Source organism: Giraffa tippelskirchi, chromosome X (genome assembly GCF_054371585.1).
Source record: "Giraffa tippelskirchi isolate mGirTip1 chromosome X, T2T-mGirTip1v1.2.pri, whole genome shotgun sequence".
In the NCBI taxonomy this organism is placed as follows: domain Eukaryota; kingdom Metazoa; phylum Chordata; class Mammalia; order Artiodactyla; family Giraffidae; genus Giraffa; species Giraffa tippelskirchi.
This window is the reverse complement of record NC_137289.1, coordinates 102613945-102638552: the sequence shown is the minus strand read 5'-3', so window position 1 is coordinate 102638552 and position 24608 is coordinate 102613945. Positions and strand designations below refer to the sequence as shown.

General features: G+C 39.4%; 1 protein-coding gene across 20 annotated transcripts in view; it reads left to right on the top strand.

Annotated features, from left to right (window-relative positions):
- HEPH (hephaestin) overlaps window positions 1-24608 on the top strand; it is a 118085-nt gene that overhangs the window by 81642 nt on the left and 11835 nt on the right. For all 20 annotated transcript variants that reach the window (XR_014075797.1, XR_014075795.1, XR_014075796.1 and 17 more), the window contains one exon: window positions 23691-23797. Coding sequence is in view for 13 of the 20 variants with exons in the window: in XM_081565531.1 (XP_081421657.1) it covers window positions 23691-23797 (107 nt within the window). In the remaining 7 variants the exon portion in view is untranslated. The remainder of the gene's footprint in view (window positions 1-23690; window positions 23798-24608) is intronic.

Sequence of the window (24608 nt, the reverse complement as noted above, 5' to 3'; positions counted from 1 at the left end):
TGGAAAATTGTTAAAAATATGGGAATAACAGACCACCTTACCTGCTTCCTAAGAAACCTGTATGCAGGAAAAGATGCAACAGTTAGAACTGGGCACATAACAATGGACTGGTTCACAATTGGGAAAGGAATACATGAAGGCTGTATATTGTCACCTTGCTTATTTAACTTATATGCAGAGTAAGAAAAGCTGAGCTGGATGAATCACAACCTGGAATCAAGATTGCTGGGAGAAATATCAACAACTTCAGATATGTAGATCATACAATGCTAATGGCAGAAAGTGAAGAGGGAGTAAGTGCATCTTGATGAGGATGAAAGAGGAGAGTGAAAAAGTCGGCTTAAAACTCAGCATTCAAGAAATTAAGATCATGGCATCCAGTCCTACCACTTCATGGCAAATAGATGGGGAAAAAGTGGAATCTGGCAGATTTTATTTTCTTGGGCTCAAAAATCACTGAAAAATCCCTCCGTGGAGGGAAAGCTATGACAAACCTAGACAGCATATTAAAAAGCAGAGACATCACTTTGCCTACAAAGGTCCATATAGTCAAAGATATGGTTTTTCCAGTAGTCATGTACAGTTATGAGAATTGGACCATAAAGAAGTCTGCATCCCGAAGAATTGATGCTTTCATACTGTGGTGCTGAAGAAGACTCCTGAGAGTCCCTTGGACAGCAAGGAGATCAAACAAGTCAATCCTAAAGGAAATAAACCCTGAATATCCATTGGAAGGACTGATGCTGAAGCTGAAGCTGCAATACTTTGGCCACCTGATTTGAAGAGCCAACTAATTGGAAAAGACCATTGCTGGGGAAGATTGAGGACAGGAGGAGAAGGGGGCGACAGAGGATGAGATGGTTGGATGGCATCGCCAACTCAATGGACATGAGCTTGAGCAAAACTCCAGGAGATATTGAAGGGCAGAGATACCTGGCATGCTGCAGCCCATGGGGTCACAAAGTGTCAGACACACCCTAGTAACTGAACAACAACAACAAAGCCATAGGAGTAAGTTAAACTATCTGAGGAGAATTTGTGGTGCAAAGAGGGATCAGAATGAGTTCTGAAGAATTGCTACATTTAAAGGTAGAGTAGTGAAAGTAACCAGAAAGTAGGAAGAATTTGGGAGAGTATGGTGTCAAGGAAACAAAGAAAGGTGAGAGTTTTGAAAATGAAGTTGTGGTTACATGTGTCATATGGTGTTCAGCGGTGGAATAATTTTGGAAAGAAAAAGTTACAGTTGAATTGTGGTAGGCAAAAAAAAAAAAAAAAAGACCTTTCAGCAGTACCCACATTCAAATCCCTGGAACATACCAATGGGTTATTAAACTTGCTGATGGAATTATGGCTGCTTGTCTGCTTTTTTAGATAGGAAAATTATCATAGAAATCCAGTGAACTGATTGTAAACATAAGGGTCCTTATAAGGGGAAAAGGGGGCAAAACAGGAGGTCAAAGTCATGAAGCATGAGAAGAACTTGATCTGCTCTTACTGGTTTGAAAATTGAGAATGGGACAAACCAGAGAATGCAGGCAGCCTCTAGAAGTTAGAAAAGGCAAGGAAATGGAATCTCCTCTAGAGCCTCCAGGAAAAAAAAAAAAAAAAGTGTCCCTGACATCACTTTAGCCCATTGTTATCCATTTTGAACTTTTGACTTCCAGAAGGATAAGAATATAAATTTGCATTGTTTTAAGTCATTAAATTTGTGGTGATATGTTACCCCAGCAATAGGAAACTAATAAAGATTTGCACCATTGAGGTTACTGACAACCTTTACAAGAGCCATTTTAGTGGAGTAATGGAAACAAATGTCATGATAAACGGACCAAGAAGTGGAAAGTAGATGTGGATGTGAAGGTAGGGAGTTATCAACACTCTTTCGGAGGCTTGGATGTGAAAGGTGGTAAAAAGATGGAATAGTTGGACAGGAATGTGGGCTCCCAGAAGGGTTTGGAATGGTATATTCTAGGACGGAACTGGTCAATACTATAGCCACTAGTCACATGTAGCTATTAAAATTAAAATTAATCTAAATTAAAAATTCATTTTCTCGGTTTCACTAGCCATATGTGGCCAGTGGCTGCTATACTGGACAGTATTGGACTAAATTATGCTTCTATGCTAATGGCAATGATCCAGGAGAGAGAAAGAGAGAAACTGAGAGAGAGAGAAACTAAAGGATTTATGATAACTAAAAAATGTAAACCCATGGCTGATTCATGTCAATGTATGGCAAAAACTATTGCAATGTTGTGAAGTGATTGGCCCCCAACTAAAATAAATAAATTTATTAAAAAAAAAATAATGGAGAGAGAAGGGGATCCAGAGAATGAATGAGGGAAATTTATATTTGATTATGGAAGAGATGCTTTATCAGTTGTAACTGGAACAATAAAAAGAGGATTGGTGCAAATCGGTTTGCAGATATTGCAGTAGAATGATGAGAGTTCTTTTCTAATGGCTTCAGTTTCCTGATTCAAATCTTAGGCAAGGTCATAAATGATGTTAAAGTGGGTGCTAGAATAGGAGTTTTGAAGCCAAAGGAGAATATAGGAAGTTGTTAATTCAGAGGATAGAAAAACAAGCTTTTTTGAAATACAGAATAAAAGTGTTGAACAGTATACAAGGGCCCATCTGTGGTTTTAGATAATGAATTTCAAGGGAGATCAATCTTCCTCTTTTTTCCTGTTTTTTATTATTTGTATCTTGGTGTTTTATTTTTGATTTTCAAATTCTCAAAAATTGTTTTAGTTATATTTATTTGTGTTACCAAGAAAACAGTGTAATATATACTACCCTTGGGGGTTTTAAATGGTATAACCATTCTGCATCATTAGAAAAAAATGTATACAATCTAAATGTCCAACAAGAGGAGATCTGTTATATTAATTATAGCAAATCCATAATATGTAGAATTTACATAGCCATTAAAGTATGTTTTTGTAGTGTGTTAATAACTTTGGAAAGTGCTGATGATATGAAGTTAAATGAAAAAAGACATGCTCCAATACTATATTAGAAACTTTGATTCTAATTTTATTATACAATAAAATATGTTTATGTATACATGTACCTACCTATCTACATGTATTCATAAACAGTGAAAGAAAATGCACTTAAATATAAGAAAGTAGTGATATTTACATATTGCATCTATATATATACTGCATATATATAATATGCATAAGACATTAATGTCTTTATTTTTTATCCTTTTCATAGTTTGCTAAACATTCAGCATTGAGCACGTTATATATATATATGTATATATATATATATTTAAATGGATTTTTAATCGTAAAAGTAATAATATTTTTCTCATTTTATTTTTAACTGGATGATAGTTATTTTATAATGAGTTCATTTTCATTATACTCAAATAGTACACATAAGTTCCCCTGGATCTACTCTTAACTCTCTTCCCAAAGGCAACTCATCTTATTAATATTGTGTATTTCCTTCTAGATATTTTGCTATGCATTTATACATACTTTATGTATATATATATTACTTGGCCAAACAGAAATACAGCTATTGATTACTTCTATTCTAGAATGAAAAAAGAGATGTGTAGACAAAAATAGACTAATGAAAGAAACCAAAAGGGAGCATCAGATTGGTGAGTAAAACAGGAGGGAGTGGCATGTAGATGTCAAATAAAATTTTAAGGAAGAAATGGTCTAAGGTGTCAAATGCTGTGGCAGGTAATAATAATGTCTGAATTCTGTCTTCATCCCCATCTCCCACTCTCACACAGCCAGGAAGACTTCATCTAGGTGGTCAGCCACATAGGCCATCTTTGGAATTTGTTGTGAGAAGCTAAAATTAGAAGAGGTATGGAGGAAATTCTTTTTTTTTTCATACTTTGAAAAACCTTTAATTTTGACATAATTTTGAGATAATTCATATTGTTGTATAAAATAACACAGAGATCCCGTATAGTCTTTCCCCAAGTTTCCCCCAATAGTAACATCTTATGTAGAGTACCACAACCATGAAATTGATATTAGTACAATCTATAGGTTTGATTCACCAGTTTTACATATACTTATTTGAGTGTGTGTGGGGCTTCCCAGGTGGCACAGTGGTAAAGAATCCACCTACCAAGCAGGAGATTTCAGTTCAATCCCTGGGTCGAAAAGATCCCCTGGAGAAGGAGATGGCAACCTAGTCCAGTATTCATGCCTGGGAAGTCCTGTGAACAGAGGAGCCTGGAGGGCCGCAGTCCATGGGGGTCACAAAAGAGTCAGACGTGAATTAGGGACTAAACAACAAATTTGGTTGTGTGTATAGTTACTTTCATACAATCCTTTCATAAGTGTAGATTCATAAGATTAGTACCACAGTCAAGATACAGAACTGTGCCATCATAAAGTTCCCTCATGCTGTTTTTTTTAATAAATTTATTTATTTTAATTGGGGCTAATTACTTTACAATATTGTAGTAGTTTTTGCCATACATTGACATGAATCAGCCATGGGTTTACATGTGTTCCCCTTCCTGGACCCCCCTCCCACCTCCCTCCCCATCCCATCCCTCTGGGTCATCCCATTGCCCCAGCCCTGAGCATTTGTCTCATGCATCGAACATGGAATGGTGTTCTGTTTCACATATGATAATATACATGGAGGAAATTCTTATTGAGGGTAATCCAGTGTGAGATGTGCCGGAGGGAATTACTTTCTTTAATTAACCTCTCATGTTTCAAAGAGTTTCCATCATTTTTTAAAATCTGTGAGCAAAGCACAGCTATATCGATTACTGTAATACAGCCTGACCCACAGTGTCTCATTGGCTTCCAGGTTTTAACTACTTTTCCTTGATGGAAAAAGTAATGCTTTACATTACAGTAGAAAATTCACAAACTTCATATGATTAACTTCCTAGCTTGAAGCGTGTTAAAGAAACAAGTACTTCACAGCAAAATAGGGCATGAGGCCAATTTTGGAGCCCTCAGTGAATATGAGAGGGCTCAGACATTTCAAGTTATATTTGTTCAGCTGTCAAAATTGACTTCCAGAGTGCAGGACCAAAGCTGCAGTGGGAAACAGGAGTATGAGAGGTGAAGAAAGATTCCTGGACTGGAATAGAAGGGAATCAAGTGCTAAGTGAGGAACTTCCTGAGCAGCTGGTCGGAACACCATCAGAGTGTCAGACATTTGATTATTTTTGAGTGATAGTATGTTAGCATATTAATTTGGCTTAATCTTTGAAAACATGAGGCACAAGGTCAGGAAAAACACATAAGAGTTCTAAAGTATTTTGGCTTTGATAGTATGGATGTTGTTAGAAGTTATATTCATTTTCTAGGGCTGTCATAATGAAATACCATAAGCTGGATGACTGAAACAATAGAAATTAATTTTCTCACATTTCTTTAGCTTGAAGGCTAAAAAAAAAATGTGTCAGTAGGGCTGGTTCTTTCTGAGGACTGTGAAGAAAGACTCTGTTCCAGGCTTTTCTCCTTGGTTTATAGATGACCATCATCTTCGTAGGTCTTTTCACATAATCTTTCCTCTATGTGTCTCTGTGGCCAGATTTCCCCGTTTTATTAGGACACAAGTTACAGTGATGTAGGCAGAGAGCGAATTAGCCAAGATGCTGTGTTCAGGCTCTCTCACCCCATGTTTTGTAAACAATGATTATGTAGCAGCTGAGCTCATTTATAACACTGCACATGCACATCACAAGGTAGTCACTTGGTCATGGATTTCTTTGTGCTGCACACCTGTGTGAGCTCCACCTAGGAAAGCAACACATTTACTGCTGCATCATGGCTGTGTCCATTGGGTCAGCCATGAGAGGAGAGAATATAGCATGTATATATATATATATCACTGCTATAACTGCTGCATCAGCCAGGAGAGAATGCTGTTATGGCTGCTGTGTTAGCCAGGAGAGAAGTTGTGTTGTGTTAGGTTATACTATGGCTACTGCTAAGGCTGCTGCACCAACCAGGAGAGAATAAATGTATCTGCAGTTCCTACATCTCTTTGCATCTCCTTCCAACCTCTTAGCTTACACCTTGCCTACCCTGAGTTCAGCAAATAGTGAAAAAAGCAAGATAATTGTCATCATGAACAGGATCAGCAATACCGGTGGATTAGGGCCAACACTAATGACCTCATTTAAATTTAATGACCTCTGAAGATACTTTATTTCCAAATAAGATCACATTTTGTGGTACTGGAGATTTGGACTTTTTTATATGAATTATATGAATTGGGGGCACATAAATCAACCCATCAATCCATAACAGGGATCATAACCAGAGCAATTATGATGGAGTGATAAAAGTAGTAGAAGCCAGATTGTGGAGGACTAAGGACTGAATTAGGAAGTCAGGAAGTGGAGATACTAAATGATGACAAAACTTTCAAAAAGTTTAGCTTTGAAGAAAAGTGTGGGGAAGGTAGTGGCTTGAGGGTAATGGGGGAAAGAAACAGAGAGATTTGAGCTTAATTCATATATGAGAATGAACCAGTAGAGAAGAGGTTGAAGATTCAGGAAGGAGAGGAGTCTGAGTCTAGGAAGAAATGGGAGAGAATGGGACTAAGAGCTGTCATGGAATTATTAGCCTTGAGTAGGAATAGGCTGCTATGAGGATGCTCAGGTCCTTTGAGGATGGAGAGCTTGGTGGATATGAATATTGATATGTTGGTGGGATGGGGAGTGAGAATATGAGGGGTGAGAGCATTCATAGGCTGTTGGGTTGTAAGAGCAGGGATTCTGGAGCTAGACTGCCTGCCTGCCTGCTCAGTCCTTCTCTTTGTGACCCCATGGGCTTTAGCCTGCCAGGCTTCTCTGTTCATGGGATTCTCCAAACTGCATAGATTCAAATTTCAGCTATGATGCATGAACTTTGGGAAGTCTTAAACATCTTTAAGCCTCAGTTATTTCATCTATTATTACTATTACTGCCACTGATACTATTATTATTAAAACTCTATCTTTTAAGAGCTTGTGAGAATTAAATAAGTTACAGGATTGTAAGTTTTACACAAGTGTTTGCAAATATTGTTATTATTCTGTGGAATCAGAGTTGAAGCCAGCTATCAAGAGTGAGAACACAAGGAACAGATGGGGCTTAAGGAGTGTGGTGATAGTTTGGAATTTTCACCAAGGGAAAGGGGTATGGAGCTATGAAGAACAAGCAAAATTACTACCAGGCAACACTGAGGACACAGCTGAGACAGGAAACTGTAAATTTGAAGAGTCATCCATACACAGGATTGTTCAATTTCCTTCAGCTCTGTCTAGCAATCCCTGGTCTCAGATCAGAGGAAGCAAATTATAAGATAGATTTAGGGAGATCAGTGGTACTCAAACTTTAATCACCTGCAAACCTTATTAAATCATAAATTGCTGAGCCCACTCCTATAGTTGCTGGTTTGGTAGGTGTGGAAAGAGTTCCAATAATTTGCACTTTTAACAAGTTCTTAGGTAATTTAAGATGCTACTGGTCCAGTGATTACATGATTTAGGGCGATGTATTATGAGTGAGAGTGGCACTGGGGCAGTATATGCAGTGTGTTGAACAAAGTAGGCAAATAACATGAGAGTTCAAAATATTTGTAAAAGAATAATTCAAGTGCTGACCACAGTGATAGGGAATTCAGGCTAGACAGGGAAGAGGATACAGTTAGGATGAAATAAGGTGGAGGAGAATAGGACTCTTCATAAGGTCATAGCAGTTACCTCAGTTTGTGATTCCAGATGTTTTTGCTTATTTATTTATACATTATTTCCCTCCCTCACTAGATTGAAAGAAACGGATCATGATGTTTTACTTACTATTCTATTCCAAACACTCAGCATGTAGTATTGGTTCAATAAAATTTGTTAGCTGTATGAAATTAAAAGACGCTTACTCCTTGGAAGGAAGGTTATGGCCAACCTAGATAGCATATTTAAAAGCAGAGACATTACTTTGCCAACAAAAGTCCGTCTAGTCAAGGCTATGGTTTTTCCAGTGGTCATGTATGGATGTGAGAGTTGGACGGTGAAGAAAGCTGAGCACTGCAGAATTGATGCTTGTGAACTGTGGTGTTGGAGAAGACTCTCAAGAGTCCCTTGGACTGCAAGGAGATCCAAACAGTCCATCCTAAAGGAGATCAGTCCTGGGTGTTCATTGGAAAGACTGATGTTGAAGCTGAAACTCCAATAATTTGGCCACCTCATGCGAAGAGTTGACTCATTGGAAAAGACCCTAATGCTGGGTAGGATTGGGGGCAGGAGGAGAAGGGGACGACAGAGGATGAGATGGTTGGATGACATCACTGACTCAATGGACATGGGTTTGGGTAGACTCCGGGAGTTGGTGATGGACAGAGAGGCCTGGCGTGCTGCAATTCATGGGGTCGCAAAGAGTCGGACATGACTGAGCGACTGAACTGAACTGAACTGATGAGTGAAAAGTGAATGCTTTCCTTATGACTCTTTGCCCTTCTTATTTCTTAAGATTCAATTCAAGCCTCAAATTTCTAACAATACCTCCTCCAGTGATCAATACCACTGAACTCTTGTAGTGGTTTTTTATCCTATAGTAACATTGACTTTTTTGGACATATATTTGTATGAATTTTAACACATATATAAACTAGTGTAACCACATTCTTGCCTTGAGAACCCCATGAGCAGCATGAAAAGGCAAAAAGATAGGACACTGAAAGATGAACTCCCCAGGTCAATAGGTGCCCAATATGCCACTGGAGATCAGTGGAGAAATAACTCCAGAAAGAATGATGGGATGGAGCCAAAACAAAAACAATATCCAGCTGTGGATGTGACTGGTGATAGAAGCAAAGTACGATGCTATAAAGAGCAATATTGCATAGGAACCTGGAATGTTAGGTCCATGAGTCAAGGCAAATTGGAAGTGGTCAAACAGGAGATGGCAAGAGTGAACGTCGACATTCTAGGAATCAGGGAACTAAGATGGACTGGAATGGGTGAATTTAACTCAGATGACCATTAAATCTACTACTGTGAGCAGGAATCCCTGAGAAGAAATGGAGTAGCCATCATGGTCAACAAAAGAGTCCAAAATGCAGTACTTGGATGCAATCTCAAAAATGAAAGAATGATTTCTGTTCATTTCCAAGGCAAACCATTCAATATCATGGTAATTCAAGTCTATACCCCGGCCAGTAACGCTGAAGAAGCTGAAGTTGAACGGTTCTATGAAGACCTATAAGACTTTTTAGAACTAACACCCCCAAAAGATGTCCTTTTCATTATAGGGGACTTGAATGCAAAAGTAGGAAGTCAGGAAACACCTGGAGTAACAGGCAAATTTGGCCTTGGAGTACAGAATGAAGCAGGGCAAAGGCTAATAGAGTTTTGCCAAGAGAATGTACTGGTAATAGCATACACCCTCTTCCAACAACACAAGAGAAGACTCTACACATGGACATCACCACATGGTCAACATCAAAATCAGATTGATTATATTCTTTGCAGCCAAAGATGGAGAAGTTCTATACAGTCAGCAAAAACAAGACCGGGAGCTGACTGTGGCTCAGATCATGAACTCCTTATTGCCAAATTCAGACTTAAATTGAAAAAAGTATGGAAAGCCACTAGACCATTCAGGTATGATCTAAATCAAATCCCTTATGATTATACAGTGGTAGTGACAGATAGATTTAAGGGACTAGATCTGATAGACAAAGTGCCTGATGAACTATGGACAGAGGTTCATGACATTGTACAGGAGACAGGGATTAAGACCATCCTCATGGAAAAGAAATGCAGAAAAGCAAAATGGCTCTCTGAGGAGGCCTTACAAATACCTGAGAACAGAAGTGAAAAGCAAAGGAGAAAAGGAAAGATATTCCCATCTGAATGCAGAGTTCCAAAGAATAGCAAGGAGAGACAAGAAAGCCTTCCTCAGAAATCAATGCAAAGAAATAGAGGAAAACAACAGAATGGGAAAGACTAGAGGTCTCTTCACGAAAGTTAGAGATGCCAAGGGAATATTTCATGCAAAGATGTGCTCGATAAAGGACAGAAATGGTATGGACCTTACAGAAGCAGAAGATATTAAGAAGAGGTGGCAAGAATACACAGAAAAACTGTACAAAAAGATATCCACGACCCAGATAGTCACGATGGTATGATCACTCACCTAGAGCCAGACATCCTGGAATGTGAAGTCAAGTGGACCTTAGAAAACATCACTACGAACAAAGCTATCGGAGGTGATGGAAGTCCAGTTGAGCGATTTCAAATCCTGAAAGATGATGCTGTGAAAATGCTGCACTCGATGTGCCAGCAAATCTGGAAAACTCAGCAGTGGCCACAGGACTGGAGTAGGTCAGTTTTCATTCAAATCCCAAAGAAAGGCAATGCCAAAGAATGCTCGAACTACCGCACAAATGCACTCATCTCACACACTAGTAAAATAATCATCAAAATTCTCCAAGTCAGGCTTCAACAATATGTGAACTGTGAACTTCCAGATGTTCCAGCTGGTTTTAGAAAAAGCAGAAGAACCAGAGGTCAAATTGCCAACATCCGACGGATCATTGAAAAAGCAAGAGAGCTCCTGAAATACATCTATTTCTACTTTATTGACTATGCCAAAGCCTTTGACTGTGTGGATCACAATAAACTGTGGAAAATTCTTAAAGAGAAGGGAATATCAGATCATCTGACTTGTCTCTTGAGAAACCTGTATGCAGGTGAGGAAGCAACAGTTAGAACTGGACATGGAACAACAGACTGGTTCCAAATAGGAAAAGGATTACGCCAAGGCTGTATATTGTCACCCTGCTTACTTAACTTATATGCAGAGTACATCATGAGAAATGCTGGGCTGGAAGAAACACAAGCTGGAATTAAGATTGTCGGGAGAAATATCAATAACCTCAGATATGCAGATGACACCACCCTTATGGCAGAAAGTGAAGAAGAACTAAAGAGCCTCTTGATGAAAGTGAGAGAGGAGAGTGAAAAAGTTGGCTTAAAGCTCAACATTCAGAAAACTAAGGTCATGGCATCCGGTCCCATCACTTCATGGCAAATAGATAGGGAAACAGTGGAAACAGTGTCAGACTTTATTTTTTTGGATTCCAAAATCACTGCAGATGGTGATTGCAGCCATGGAATTAAAAGACGCTTACTCCTTGGAAGGAAAGTTACGACCAACCTAGATAGCATATTTAAAAGCAGAGACATTACTTTGCCAACAAAGGTCCATCTAGTCAAGGCTATGTTTTTTCCAGTAGTCATGTACAGATGTGAGAGTTGGACTGTGAAGAAAGCTGAGCGCTGAAGGATTGATGCTTTTGAACTGTGGTGCTGGAGAAGACTCTTGAGAGTCCCTTGGACTGCAAAGAGATCCAACCAGTCCATCCTAGGGGAGATCAGTCCTGGTTGTTCATTGTAAGGACTGATGTTGAAGCTGAAACTCCAATACTTTGGCCACCTCATGCGAAGAGTTGACTCATTGCAAAAGACCCTGATGCTGGGAAGGATTGGGGGCAGGAGGAGAAGGGGACGACAGAGGATGAGATGGCTGGATGGCATCACCGACTAGATGGACATGGGTTTGTGTAGACTCCGGGAGTTGGTGATGGACAGGGAGGCCTGGCGTGCTGCGATTCATGGGGTCATAAAGAGTCGGACTCGACTGAGCGACAGAACTGAACTTAACAGATCTGAACCACTATCGTAATTAGGTGTCAAGACAGTTACAATCGTCCCCTCAACCCCATCCTCCCAGGAAACCACTAATCTGTCCCCTATTCTATAATTTATCTATGTCAGGATATTTCTTATGTATCTCTCTATTTATCATCAATCTATCTATCATCTATAGGGAACCGCATTTTGTTCAACCATTTGCTGTTAAAGAGTATTTGGGCTGTAACCAGTTTGGATTCTTATAAATAAAATTGCTATGAGTATTTGTGTAGAAGCTTCCATATGAACATATTTCTCATTTCTCTATGGCAGACACATAGATATGGGGTTGTTGAATCATACAGTAAGGTGATATTTGCATTTTTAAACATTTATTTATTTTTAATTGAAGGATAATTACTGTATAATATTGTGTTTGTTTATACCATAAATCATTGTGAATCAGCCATAGGTGTACACATATCCCCTCACTCTTAAAACTCCGTCCCACCCCATCCTCTCCCTCTAGGTGTTCACAGAGCCTCCTTGAGTTCCCTGAGTTATATAGCAAATTCCCACTGGCTATCCATTTTAAACATAGTACAGTATATGTTTCCATCTCTGTTCATTCCAACCTCTCCTTCCCTGGCCCTGCTGTGTCCACAAGTCTGTTCTCTATGTCTGCATCTGCATTGCTGCTCCACAAATAGGTTCATCAGTGCCATCTTTCTAGATTCCATATGTATGCATTAAAATATGATATTTGTTTTTCTCTTTCTGACTTACTTCACTCTGCATGATAGGCTCTAGGTTCATCTACTTCATTAGCACTGAATCAAATGTCTTCATTTTTATGGCTGCATAACATTCCATTGTATATATGTATCACAGCTTCTTTATCCTTTCGTCTGTCGATGGACATTTATGTTGCTTCTGTATTCTAGCTATTGTAACAGTGCTGCAATGAATATTGGGGTACATATGTATTTTTCAATTATGATTTTCTCAGGGTATATGCCAAGCAGTGGAATTGTTGAGTCAAACGATAGTTTTATTCCTTGTTTTTGTTTTAAGAATCTCTATACTGTCTTCCATAGTGGCTGCTTCAATTCACATTCCCACCAACAGTGTATGAGTGTTCCCTTTTCTCCACATCTTCTCCAGCATTTATAGTTTGGAGATTTTTGATGATGGACACTCTGACCCATGTGAGGTGATAGCTTTTTGTACCTTTGATTTTCATTTCTCTAAAAATGAGCAACATTGAATATCTTTTCATGTCTTTGTTGGCCTTTTGTATGTCTTCTATGGAGAAATGTCTATTCAGGTCTTTTGCCCATTTCTTGAATATATTACTTGTTTTTCTGGAATTGTGTTGCATGAGCTGCTTGCATTTTTTGGAAATTAATCCTTTGTCGGTTGTTTCATTTGGTGTTATTATGTTTTTATCCTACCTATTTGCTAAATGTGTTTATTAATTCTATAGTTTTTGTTGAGTCTTTAGAGTTTTTGCAGTATAAAATTATTTCATTTATAAACAGATTAATTTCATTTCTCCTTTCTGATTTGGATGTCTTAAAAAAATATTTTTCTTATCTGATTGTTCTGGTTAAAGGCTTCCAGTACTATGTCGAATGGAAGTAACAAGAGTCAACATCCTTTCCTTTACTGACTCTTAGAAGGAAAGTTTTCAATTTTTCTCCATTGACTGTGATGCTAACTGTGGGCTTTTCATAAATGGCTGTTATTGTGCTGAGACAAATTCCTTCTATACCTATATTTTAAGTATTTCAATCATGAATGGAATGTTAATTTTTAATGTTTTTTTCTGTATACATTGAGATGGTCATGTATTTTTTCTTTTTGTTTAATGTGTGGTGCATTTCATTAATATATTTGCATGTATCTACCTATCTTAGCATACCAGGGATAAATACCACTGATTTACAGCGTACGATCCTTTTAACGTGCTATTGAATTTAACTTGCTAGTATTTTATTGATGATTTTGCATCTGTATTTATTAGGGATATTGGCCTGTAGTTTTCTTTCCTTGTAGTTATGTCTTTGGTTTTGCTATCATTGTAGGGCTGATTTCATAAAATGAGTCTCTAAGCATTTATTCTCTTTTTGGAAAGAATTTAAAGAAGTATTGTCATTAATTCTTCTTTGAGTGTTTGATAGAATTCACACATGAAGCCTTCTAGCTCTGGGATTATCTATGTTTGGAAATTCATGATAAGTGATTAAATCTCATGTGTATCACTGTTAGGATCATTTGGTGTATGGTATTTTTCAAGTTAGATGTTTCTTTATTGACTTTCTGTTTAGATGTCATATCTATTATTTTAACTAGGATATTGAAACACTTTACTATTATTGTTTTGCTGCCAATTTTTGCCTTCAGAGCTGTCAGCATTTGCTTTATATATTTAGGTACTCTGATGTTGAGTATGCCTATATTTAACATTGCTAAATCTTCTTTTTGAATTGACCCATTTATCATTATATAGTGACATTTGTTTCTAGAGACAGTTTTAGACTTAAAATCTATTTTGTCTGCTATATTATAGTCATCTTTTTAAAATTAATTTATTTTAATTGGCATACCTAGTAGTGATCAATTTACTCAGTTTTTTGTTTTTGGTCTTGGAAAGATTTTATTTTGTTTTCTTCATTTTTAATGTGTAATTTTATAATTTTTATAAATTCCTGACTGAATTTTTTTCTTCCAATACTTTAAGTATAACATCCCACTCTTTCCTAGCCTGCTTGGTTTCTGTTGAAAAATCCTCTTTAGTCTTATGAGGGCCCCCCTATATGTGAACTGCTTTTCTTGCTGCTTTCAAAATTCTCTCTGTGTATTTAACTTTTGAAATTTTGTTTATATCTAAGTGCAGTCTTCTTTGGGATGATCTTATTTGAGAAATGTTGAGTTTCATGAGGAGCTTCCCAGGTGACTCAGTGGTAAATAATCTGCCTGCTAAAACAGAAGACATGCGTTGGGAAGATCCTCTGGAGGAGGAAATGGAAACCCACCCCAGTATTCTTGCCTATAAAATCCCATGGACAAAGGAGCCTGGTGGGCTACAATCCATCCAGTCATAAGAGTTGGACACGACTAAGTGAGCCCACATGAGTTTCATGAATCTGGATGTCTGTTTCATTTTCAGAATTTGGGAAGTTTTCAGCCATCATTCCTTTAAATAGGCTTTCTGCCCCTCTTTCTCTCTCTTCTCCTCTTGTAACTCCCATAATGCATGTCAATTGTCTTTATGGTATCCCATAAATCCCATAGCCTTACTTTACTCATTTTGCTTCTTCCTTTCTTTTTTTTTCTTCTTGTAACTAGATAATTTCTAATGAATTATCTTCAAGTTCACAGGTTCTCTCTTCTGCTTGATCAATCTCTCTTTTCCCTTTTCCTATCATACACTTTCTCCCCTACAAATTCATCAAAAGATCATTTGAATGCTGAGCAACTTCCAGAAAACAACTTCTGAACACTGGCAGAGGACACTGGACACCCAGAAAGGCAGCCCATTATCTTCAAAAGGAGGTAGGACAAAATAAATAAGACAAAAAGATAGACATAAGAGTTAGGGATGGAGACCTGTCCTGGGGAGGAAGTCGTGAAGGAGGAGAAGTTTCCACACAGTAGGAAACCCTCTCACAGGGGGTCTGTATGGAGTTTTGGAATCTCAGAAAGCAACATAACTGGGAGAAAAAACAGAACAAAACCCCCCACAGAATACACACCTAACCACAACTGTAGAAAAAAGAACTTTTCTGCGAAAAGCTCTAACCAAACAACCTAAAGCGCAGCTTGGCCTGCTCACAGAACAAAGGGTTGAGTGAATACCAAAGGAGAGCTAGCAGCTGGTAACCAGCCCCTCCTCACCCACCCCCGCCCAGAGGCAGAGAGGCAGGCTTGCCACAGCCAGAGCTGTAAGGCAAGGAGCTGCTGCATCTTCCACTGAACTGTGAGCAGGCTCCCAGCTGCTAACCACGTCTTCCTGAGATACTGTATTGTTGACATCCACCAGGAGGGTCGCAGCCTGAGATCAGGTCTCCAGAAGAGACATACAGCACACCTGAGACAGTGCTCCCTCGATGCACCTGGGAAACCGAGCAGCCGGGACCTGGGAGGTAATTAAGATGCATGGCCCACCTGGGAGAGTGTGCTTACCAAGCACCTGGTCTCCTGAGCTGCTCAGACCAGGGAAGGACACAAAACACATGCCCAACCCACATAGACTGAGCCAGAACTGTGTCTGAGTGTCTCCTGTGGAGGTACGGGTCAGCAGTGGCCTGCTGCAGGGTCAGAGGCTCTGGGTGCAGCAGACCTGGGTATGGAATAAGCCCTCTTGGAGGAGGTTGCCATTAACCCAACATAGAAATGCCAGAGCTTATACAAGACTGGGGAAACAGACTCTTGGAGGGCACAAAAAAACCTTGGCACACCAGGACCCAGGAGAAAGGAGCAGAAACCTCACAAGAGCCTGACCCAGACATGCCTTTGAGTTTCCAGGAGTGTCCAGTGGAGGTGTGGGTCGGCAATGGCCTGCTTTAGGGTTGGGGGCACCAAGTGCAGCAGTGTGTGCATGGGAACTTTTGAAGGAGGTCACCATTATCTTCATTACCTACGCCACAGTTTGGCCTCAGGTCAAGCCACAGGGAGGGAACACAGCCCTAAGAATCAACAGAAAATTGGATTAAAGATTTACTGAACATGGTCCCGCCCATCAGAACAAGACCCAGTTTCCCCCTCAATCAGTCTCTCAAATCAGGAAGCTTCCATAAGCCTCTTATCCTTATCCATCAGAGGGCAGATAGAATGAAAACCACAATCACAGAAAACTAACCAAACTGATGACATGTATCATGGCCTTGTCCAACTCAATGAAATGATGAGTCATGTCATGTAGTGCCACCCAAGATGGACAGATCGTGGTGGAGTGTTCTGACAAAAACGTGGTCCACTGGAGAAGGCAGCAGCAAACCACTTCAGTATTCTTGCCTTGAGAACCCCATGAACAGTATGAAAAAGCAAAAAGATACGACCCTGAAAGATGAGCTCCCCAGGTCAATAGGTGCCCAATATGCTACTGGAGAAGAGTGGAGAAATAACTTCAGAAAGAATGAAGAGACCGAGCCAAAGCAAAAACAACACTGAGTTGTGGATGAGACGGGTGATGGAAGTAAAGTCCGATTCTGTAAAGAGCAATATTGCATAGGAACATGAAATGTTATGTCCATGAATCAAGGACAATTGGAAGTGGTCAAACAGGAAATGGCAAGAGTGAACTTTGCCATTTTAGGAATCAGCAAACTAAAATGGACCAGAATGGGTGAAATTAACTCAGATGACCATTATATCTACTACTGTGGTGAAGAATCCCTTAGAAGAAATTGAGTAGCCATCAAAGCCAATAAAAGAGTCCAAAATGCAGTACTTGGATGCAACCTCAAAAACGACAGAATGATCTCTGTTCGTTTCCAAGGCAAACCATTCAATATCAGAGTAATCCAAATCTATGCCCCAACCAGTATGCTCAAGAAGCTGAAGTCAAATGGATCTATGAAGACCTACAAAACCTTCTAGAACTGACACCCAAAAAAGATGTCCTCTTCATTATAGGTAACTGGGATGCAAAAGTAGGAAGTCAAGAGCTACCTGGAGTAACAGGCAAATTTGCCCTTGGAGTACAAAATGAAGTAGGTCAAAGGCTAACAGAGTTTTGCCAAGAGAATGCACTGGTCATAGCAAACACCCTCTTCCAACAACACAAGAGACGACTCTACACATGGACATCATCAGATGGTCAATAACAAAATCAGATTGATTATATTCTTTGTAGCCAAAGATGGAGAAGTTCTATACAGTCAGCAAAAACAAGACCAGGAGCTGACTGTGGCTCAGTAAAACAAAAGTTCAAAAGCATGAACTCCTTATTGCCAAATTCAGACTTAAATTGAAGAAAGTAGGGACAACCCTTAGACCATTCAGGTATGACCTAAATAAATCCTTTACAATTATACAGGGGAAGTGACAAATAGATTCAAGGATTTAGATCTGATAGAGTGCCTGAAGAACTATGGACGGAAGCTTGTGACATTGTACAGGAGGCAGCGATCAAGACCATCCCCAAGAAAAATAAATTCAAAAAGGCAAAACGGTTGTCTGAGGAGGCCTTACAAATAGCTGAGAAAAGAAGAGAAGCTAAAGGCAAAGGGGAAAAGGAATGATATACTCATTTGAATGCAGAGTTCCAAAGAATAGCAAGGAGAGATAAGAAAGCCTTACTCAGTGATCAGTGCAAAGAAATAGAGGAAAATAGACTGGGAAAGACTAGAGATCTCTTCAAGAAAATTAGAGATACCGGGGGAACATTTCAATCAAAGATGAGTACAATAAGGGACAGAAATGGTATGGACCTAACAGAAGCACAAGATATTAAGAATAGGTGGCAAGAATACACAGAAGAACTATACAAAAAAGATCTTCATGACCCAAATAACCACAGTGGTGTGATCACTCACCTAGAGCCAGAAATCCTGGAATGCGAACTCAAGTGGGCCTTAGGAAGCATCACTCAAACAAAGCTAGTGGAGGTCATGGAATTCCACTTGAGCTATTTCAAATCTTAATAGATGATGCTGTTAAAGTGCTGCATTCCATATGCCAGCAAATCTGGAAATCTCAGCAGTGGCCACAGGACTGGAAAAGGTCAGTTTTCATTCCAATCCCAAAGAAAGGCAATGCCAAAGAAAGCTCAAAATACTGCACAATTGCACTCATCTCAGTTCAGTTCAGTTCAGTCGCTCAGTGGTGTCTGACTCTTTGTGACCCCATGGACTGCAGCAGGCCAGGCCTCCTTGTCCATCACCAATTCCCGGAGTTTACTCAAACTCATGTCCATTGAGTCGTGATGCCATTCAACCATCTCATCCTCTGTCATCCCCTTCTCCTGCCTTTAATCTTTCCCAGCATCAGGGTCTTTTCAAATGAGTCAGTTCATTGCATCGTGTGGCCAAAATATTGGAGTTCCGCTTCAGGTTCAGTCCTTCCAATGAATATTCAGGACTGATTTCCTTTAGGATGGACTGGTTGGATCTCCTTGCGGTCCGAGAGACTCTCAAGAGTCTTATCCAACACCACAGTTCAAAAGCATCAATTCTTTGGTGCTCAGTTTTCCTTATAGTCCAACTCTCACATCCATACACGCAGGTCAGGAAACAACAGTTAGAACTGGATATGGAACAACTGACTGGTTCCAAATCGGGAAAGTGGTACATCAAGGCTGTATATTGTCACCCTGCTTATTTAACTTATATGCAGGGTACATCATGCAAAATGCAGGTCTGGATGAAGCAGAAGCTGAAATCAAAATTGCCGGGAGAAATATCAATAACCTCAGATATGCAGATGATACCACCCTTATGGCAGAAAATGAAGAACTAAGGAACATCTTGATGAAAGTGAAAGAGGAGAGTGACAAAGTTGGCTTAAAACTCAACATTCAGAAAACAAATATCATGCCATCCTGTCCCATCACTTTATGCAAATTGATGGGGAAATAATGGAAACAGTGAGAGACTTTATTTTCTGGGATCCAAAATCACTGCAGATGATGACTGCACTCATGAAATTAAAAGACGCTTGCTCCTTGGAAGATAAGTTATGACCAACCTAGATAGCATATTAAAAAGCAGCAACATTATTTTACCAATAGAGGTCCGTCTAGTCAAAGCTATGGTTTTTCCAGTAGTCATGTATGGATGTGAGATTTGGACTATAAAGAAAGCTGAGCACTGAAGAATTGATGCTTTTGAACTGTGGTCTTAGAGAAGACTTTTGAAGAGTCTCTTGGACAGCACGGAGTTCAAACCAGTTAATCCTAAAGGAAATCAGTCCTGAATATTCATTGGAATGACTGATGCTGAAGCTGAAACTCCAATACTTTGGCCACCTGATACAAAGAACTGACTCATTGGAAAAAACCCTAATGCTGGAAAAGATTGAAGGCCGGAAGAGACTGTGATGACAGAGGATGAGATTTTTGGATGGCATCACCGACACGATGGATATGAGTTTGAGTAGGCTCTGGGAGTTGGTGATGGACAGAGAATCCTGGCGTGCTGCAGTCTATGGGGTTGCAAAGAGTCAGACACCACTAAGTGACTGAAGTGAACTGAACTGATCATTACATATATTTTTTTATCTCCAGTGTTTTTGTTTGATTCTTTATTATTTTTGTTGAACTTATCATTTTGTTTAAGTGTTGCTTTTCTGATTTTGTTAAATCGTCTCTCTTTGTTCTCTTGTAGCTCACTGAATTTTAAAAAACAACAATTTATTTATTTATTTTTTGGACAGGCAATATTAGATCTCCATTGTGTTGGAGCTGGGTACTGGAAAACTGTGTTCCTTTGTTGGTGTTTGGTGGTGTCATATTTCCTTTATTATTCATATTTTTGTAGCTTTGCAATGGTATTGTCACTTTTGAAAAACTGACCACCTCTTTCAAACTTTATGAACTAGCTGCCATTGGGAAAGATCTTCACCTACAGTTGGAAGCAAGGGTGCTAGCTGGGTAGAGTATGGTAGCTTTGGCTCTGTGATTGTTCAGCACTGGCTCTGACTCTGGGGAGGGCACACTGGTATAGCCTACATACAGATCCATCAGCTGAATACTGCAGTGATCTTCAGCAACTAAGTCTCCAGGTGTCCACAGTAGTGACAAGAACTACTGGAGTCCTCGGTGATAAAGGCTACTGAAAGGTTGTTGAGGAGAGCTATGAACAATGCCAGGATTCTTGGCTTCCAGAGGAGAGGAATTCGATCCAGGGCCAGTGATAAGGCTTGATTGCTCAGTGCTTTTTGTGTAATAAAGTTTTATTAAAGTATAAAATAAATAGATAAAGCTTCTGACATAGACATCAAAAAGGGACAGAAAGAGTGCCCCCTTGCTAGTTTTTACCAAGGAGTTATATACCTATTAGCAAGCTTCTAATTAGAGAAAGGAAACACCTCAAAACTGAGAGAGTTGCACCAGGCCCCTCACCCACAACATGCACTTTGAGGTAGCATTGGCACAAGGTGAGTCATCCTGGGCCATAAAACAATTGACATGAATCTTGAAGAAAGGCAGATTTCCAAGCAAATACCTAGTTCATTAACATAGCCTAAGGAAGACATTTCCATGAGAAAAATGCAATGGTTAGCTCAAGGTTTGAGATAAAGTTAAGTTCAGGTGGAACAAGGTGTCATCATGACAACACAGAATTTTAAAAGAAAAGGAAAAAAAAGTCTGTCACTTGCAGTTTTATTTCCTTCTCCTGCTTTGGGACATTTGCCCTCCCTTCCATGGCTATTAACACTCTCACTACTTGGATCTTTCTGTTCACTTTTTCCCTCATGGGGCAGAATTATGACTGAGAGCATTCCTCTTGGCACTATGTCCAACATGTGGGTGCACATGTGGCTGTGTCTGTGATGCAAAGAAATAGCTTTTGCTCCAGAATTCTGTGGGCCACTCACTGCTGCAGTGGTGGTGGTGGTGTCTCAGCGGAGGATCATCTCCTGTTGGGGGAGAGGGTGCAAGTGGCAGCTATTCTCGTGGGAGTGGAGCAGCAGTGGCTCATTCTGAGTAGGGGAGCTAGAGTAGAGTTGGATCTTTTTGGAAGTCTGAGTGGCAGCAGCTCCTTGTGTAGGAGTATTAGTGCACCAATGGCTCCTTCCCTGGGAGAACACAGAAGTGAAGTCTCTGTTGGGAAAGGGCACTTCAGCAGCTCATTTTTGAGGGGTTGAGTGTTGATGGATCCTTTTGGGGGGAGCTAAGTGTCAGTGTCTCTTTGGTTGGGGAGTTGAAGCAGCTCTTTCTTGGGGTCATAAGGAACAGTTGTGACTTCTTCTGGCGTAATGCAGAGCAGCAGTGACTTCTTCTGGCAAAGGCAGCATTGATGGCTCCTTGTCAAATGGAGGAGGAAGGAGGGCAGCAGTTCTTTATGGATATGGGAGGGCAAGGAGTAGCAGTAGCTTCTTTTCAGGAGGATGCAGTGGTGATGGCTTCTTCTAGGAGAGTGGAGCAGTAACAATACCTTCTCTCGTGTGACATATCAGTAGTTACTCCTTGTGGAGCTGGAGGTGGGACAACTAAAGCTTCTTGGAGTAAGGACCAATTGGCCGTGGTTCCTGGGTTGGGGGGCAAGGCAGTGGCTCTCTCTTGGGAGGAAGGAAGGGGAGGCTTTTCTTGAGGTTTAGGTGATGCTGCTCCTTCATGGAGTGCAGAGAAACTACAGCTTCTTCTTGAATTGTGGCAGAATGTTGGTGGTTCCTTCTTGAAGAGGTGGCAGAGAGGTGTGGACTCCAAGAAGTTCAGTTGAAAGGTGAGTGTAAAGAAAGACAGTTTGGTAGTGAGGGCTGCTGGCATTCTCCTGCTGTCTTCAACCATGGGGATTCCCTCTTGATTCCTAGCTGTGCCAGACTGGAGTGATGTGGGTAAGATACTTCTTACAATTACTTATTTGCCTATCTTCAATTTTTTTGCCTCACTGGGTTGTTACACATTCTTTGTATTGTGGAACTCTCTCAGAGCTATTAAGTGGGTATGTAGTTGTTTATTCCTTGTTTTGGTGGTTATTGTAGGGAGAAGTGAGTATTGGGATCTCCTTAGTCTGCTATCTTCCTGATGTCACTTGCGAATAATCTGATTTGTATAAAATATTCAGAATAATAAAACTATTGAGACATAAAGTAGATTAGTGGTTGTCCAGGGCTTGGATGTGAGATGGATTAGAGAATGAGGCTGAGGAGTGCAGGGACTTTTTTAATGGTAATAATTTTCCTAAAACTGATTGTGGTGATGATTACAAAATTCTATGGATATACTAAAAACCATTGATTTGTACTCTTTACACGTGTGAATTTTTTGGTTTGAAAATACCTCAACAAAGATGTTATAAAATTAATATGATATCAGTTGGAAGATGGATTGAAGAGAGCCAGAGTTGGAGACAGAGGAACATGTTAGGAAGTTTTGTATTAGTCCAGTCTTTAAAATAAGCATCTAAACTGGAGTGAAACTATCAGGAATTAGAAGGAAGAGAATATGGTTATAAAATATAATGTAGAGAGAGGTTCAATCAGTAAGACTTGCCATTTAGTTGGATTTTAAATGCATGCAAGTGGGGAGACAAAGTAAACTAAAATTTTGAATCTGGATAATTAGGAGGATTTTGATATCATCACTGGATATTGGGAGCACAGATTGAGTAATAGCATTTTTTTTCCAAAGGAGAAAGGTGAATTCATAACAATTTTAGTTTTTTATGTGCTGTCAGGACAACTTTCAAAAGACCTCCAGTATCTTTGATTTACAAAATTATGTTAACTTCATATATGCAGCATTGTGATTCAGTGTTTTTGCAGATTATTTTCCATTATATGATATTATTAGATAATTATAATTCCCTGTGCTATACAGTATATTCTTGTTGATTACCTATTTTATACATAGTAGTTCATTTCTGTTAATCCCATTAAATACATAAATAAAAAATTCCAGTATGTGATTGAAAGTTTTGTATTAGAGCTTAATGACAAGGAAGATCTGGCTAACTATTTGAGTCATCAGTACACAGAGATTAAAACTGACATCAGAAAGATGGCTGAAAGCTTCCGTGGGGAGCATATGGAAAAATAGGAGATAAAGACTAGAGACAGAACCTTGAACAGCTGCATTTAGGAAGTATCAGCAGGAAAAGGAGATCAGAAGAGAGTTAAAGAAAGAAGGATATGATAAACAGGGAGAACAGTAGCCTTACTAGAAGACTGGACCTGGATCTTTAAAGACAAGGACAGTAAAAGAGAAGCTGAGGGTGTCCCAGGAGGGATAAGAGTAAAGTCACAACAATAAAATCAATACTGGCATGGAAATGATGGAGAAATATCTTAAAGGTCCTGGGACTAACCTGTCACAGCTTTTTAGGGATACCTGGGAACTGGGAGGCATTTCTGACCTGGTCCAAATGGAGATTTCTGTTATCCTTTCTAGGTGAGGTTCTCACTTACCGATGGAACATTCCAGAGAGATCTGGCCCTGGTCTCAATGATTCTGCTTGTGTTTCTTGGATCTACTATTCTGCAGTGGATCCCATCAAGGTAAAGACAATATTGGCTTCTTGGAGATGTCTCAGAAATGGATAGACTGCCTAGCAAAAAGAAGCTATTAAAAAGATTCTGTAGAGCCCAGCACTGAAGTCCAGGGACTGGGGGAAATTCCTCAAATCCTGAGCTTATTCTAATACATAGAAGGGGAGATAAAATGATTAGGTAGCACCACATGTTTGTACTGAGGATTTTCTTCCTTGTTTCTTCTTATTGGATAGTATAAGGCAGTATGTTATCATTTTAGGAACTTAGAATTAGTTATCAAGAGATTGGGTTTTTAGCCAAAATTTGGTTCTGTCTTATCTTTGGATTGACTTTAGACAAGTCATTCTGCCTCTGATTTCTCATCTGGAAAAGTCTAATCTGTGTAGCCACCCATCCACAGCCAGATGTCAGCAATCACTTATTAAGAGCCTACTACATTTTAGGCATTTTACCTGGCTCTTTTGATGATAAAAATATAAGATTCAGTTCCCATCTTCAAAGAGTGTGATCTATAATAGCTGTGGGAAACAGATGAATATAAACATAATATTAGCATTGAATATATAAAATATAAGTAAAATATATAATGAAGCTAGGTCTCTCTTGCATGGCAGACCAATGCTTTACCGACTGAGCTACACGAGAAGCTGTATATATATATATATATATATATATATATATATATATATATATATATATAATAAATTTCAAACATAGCATAGTGTTAGCAACTACTTAAAACTATTTAATAGAAAGTGCTATGCGAGTCCATGAGAGGGTGATTAATTCTGCTTGGAGGGTAGAATGAAAGGGAAAC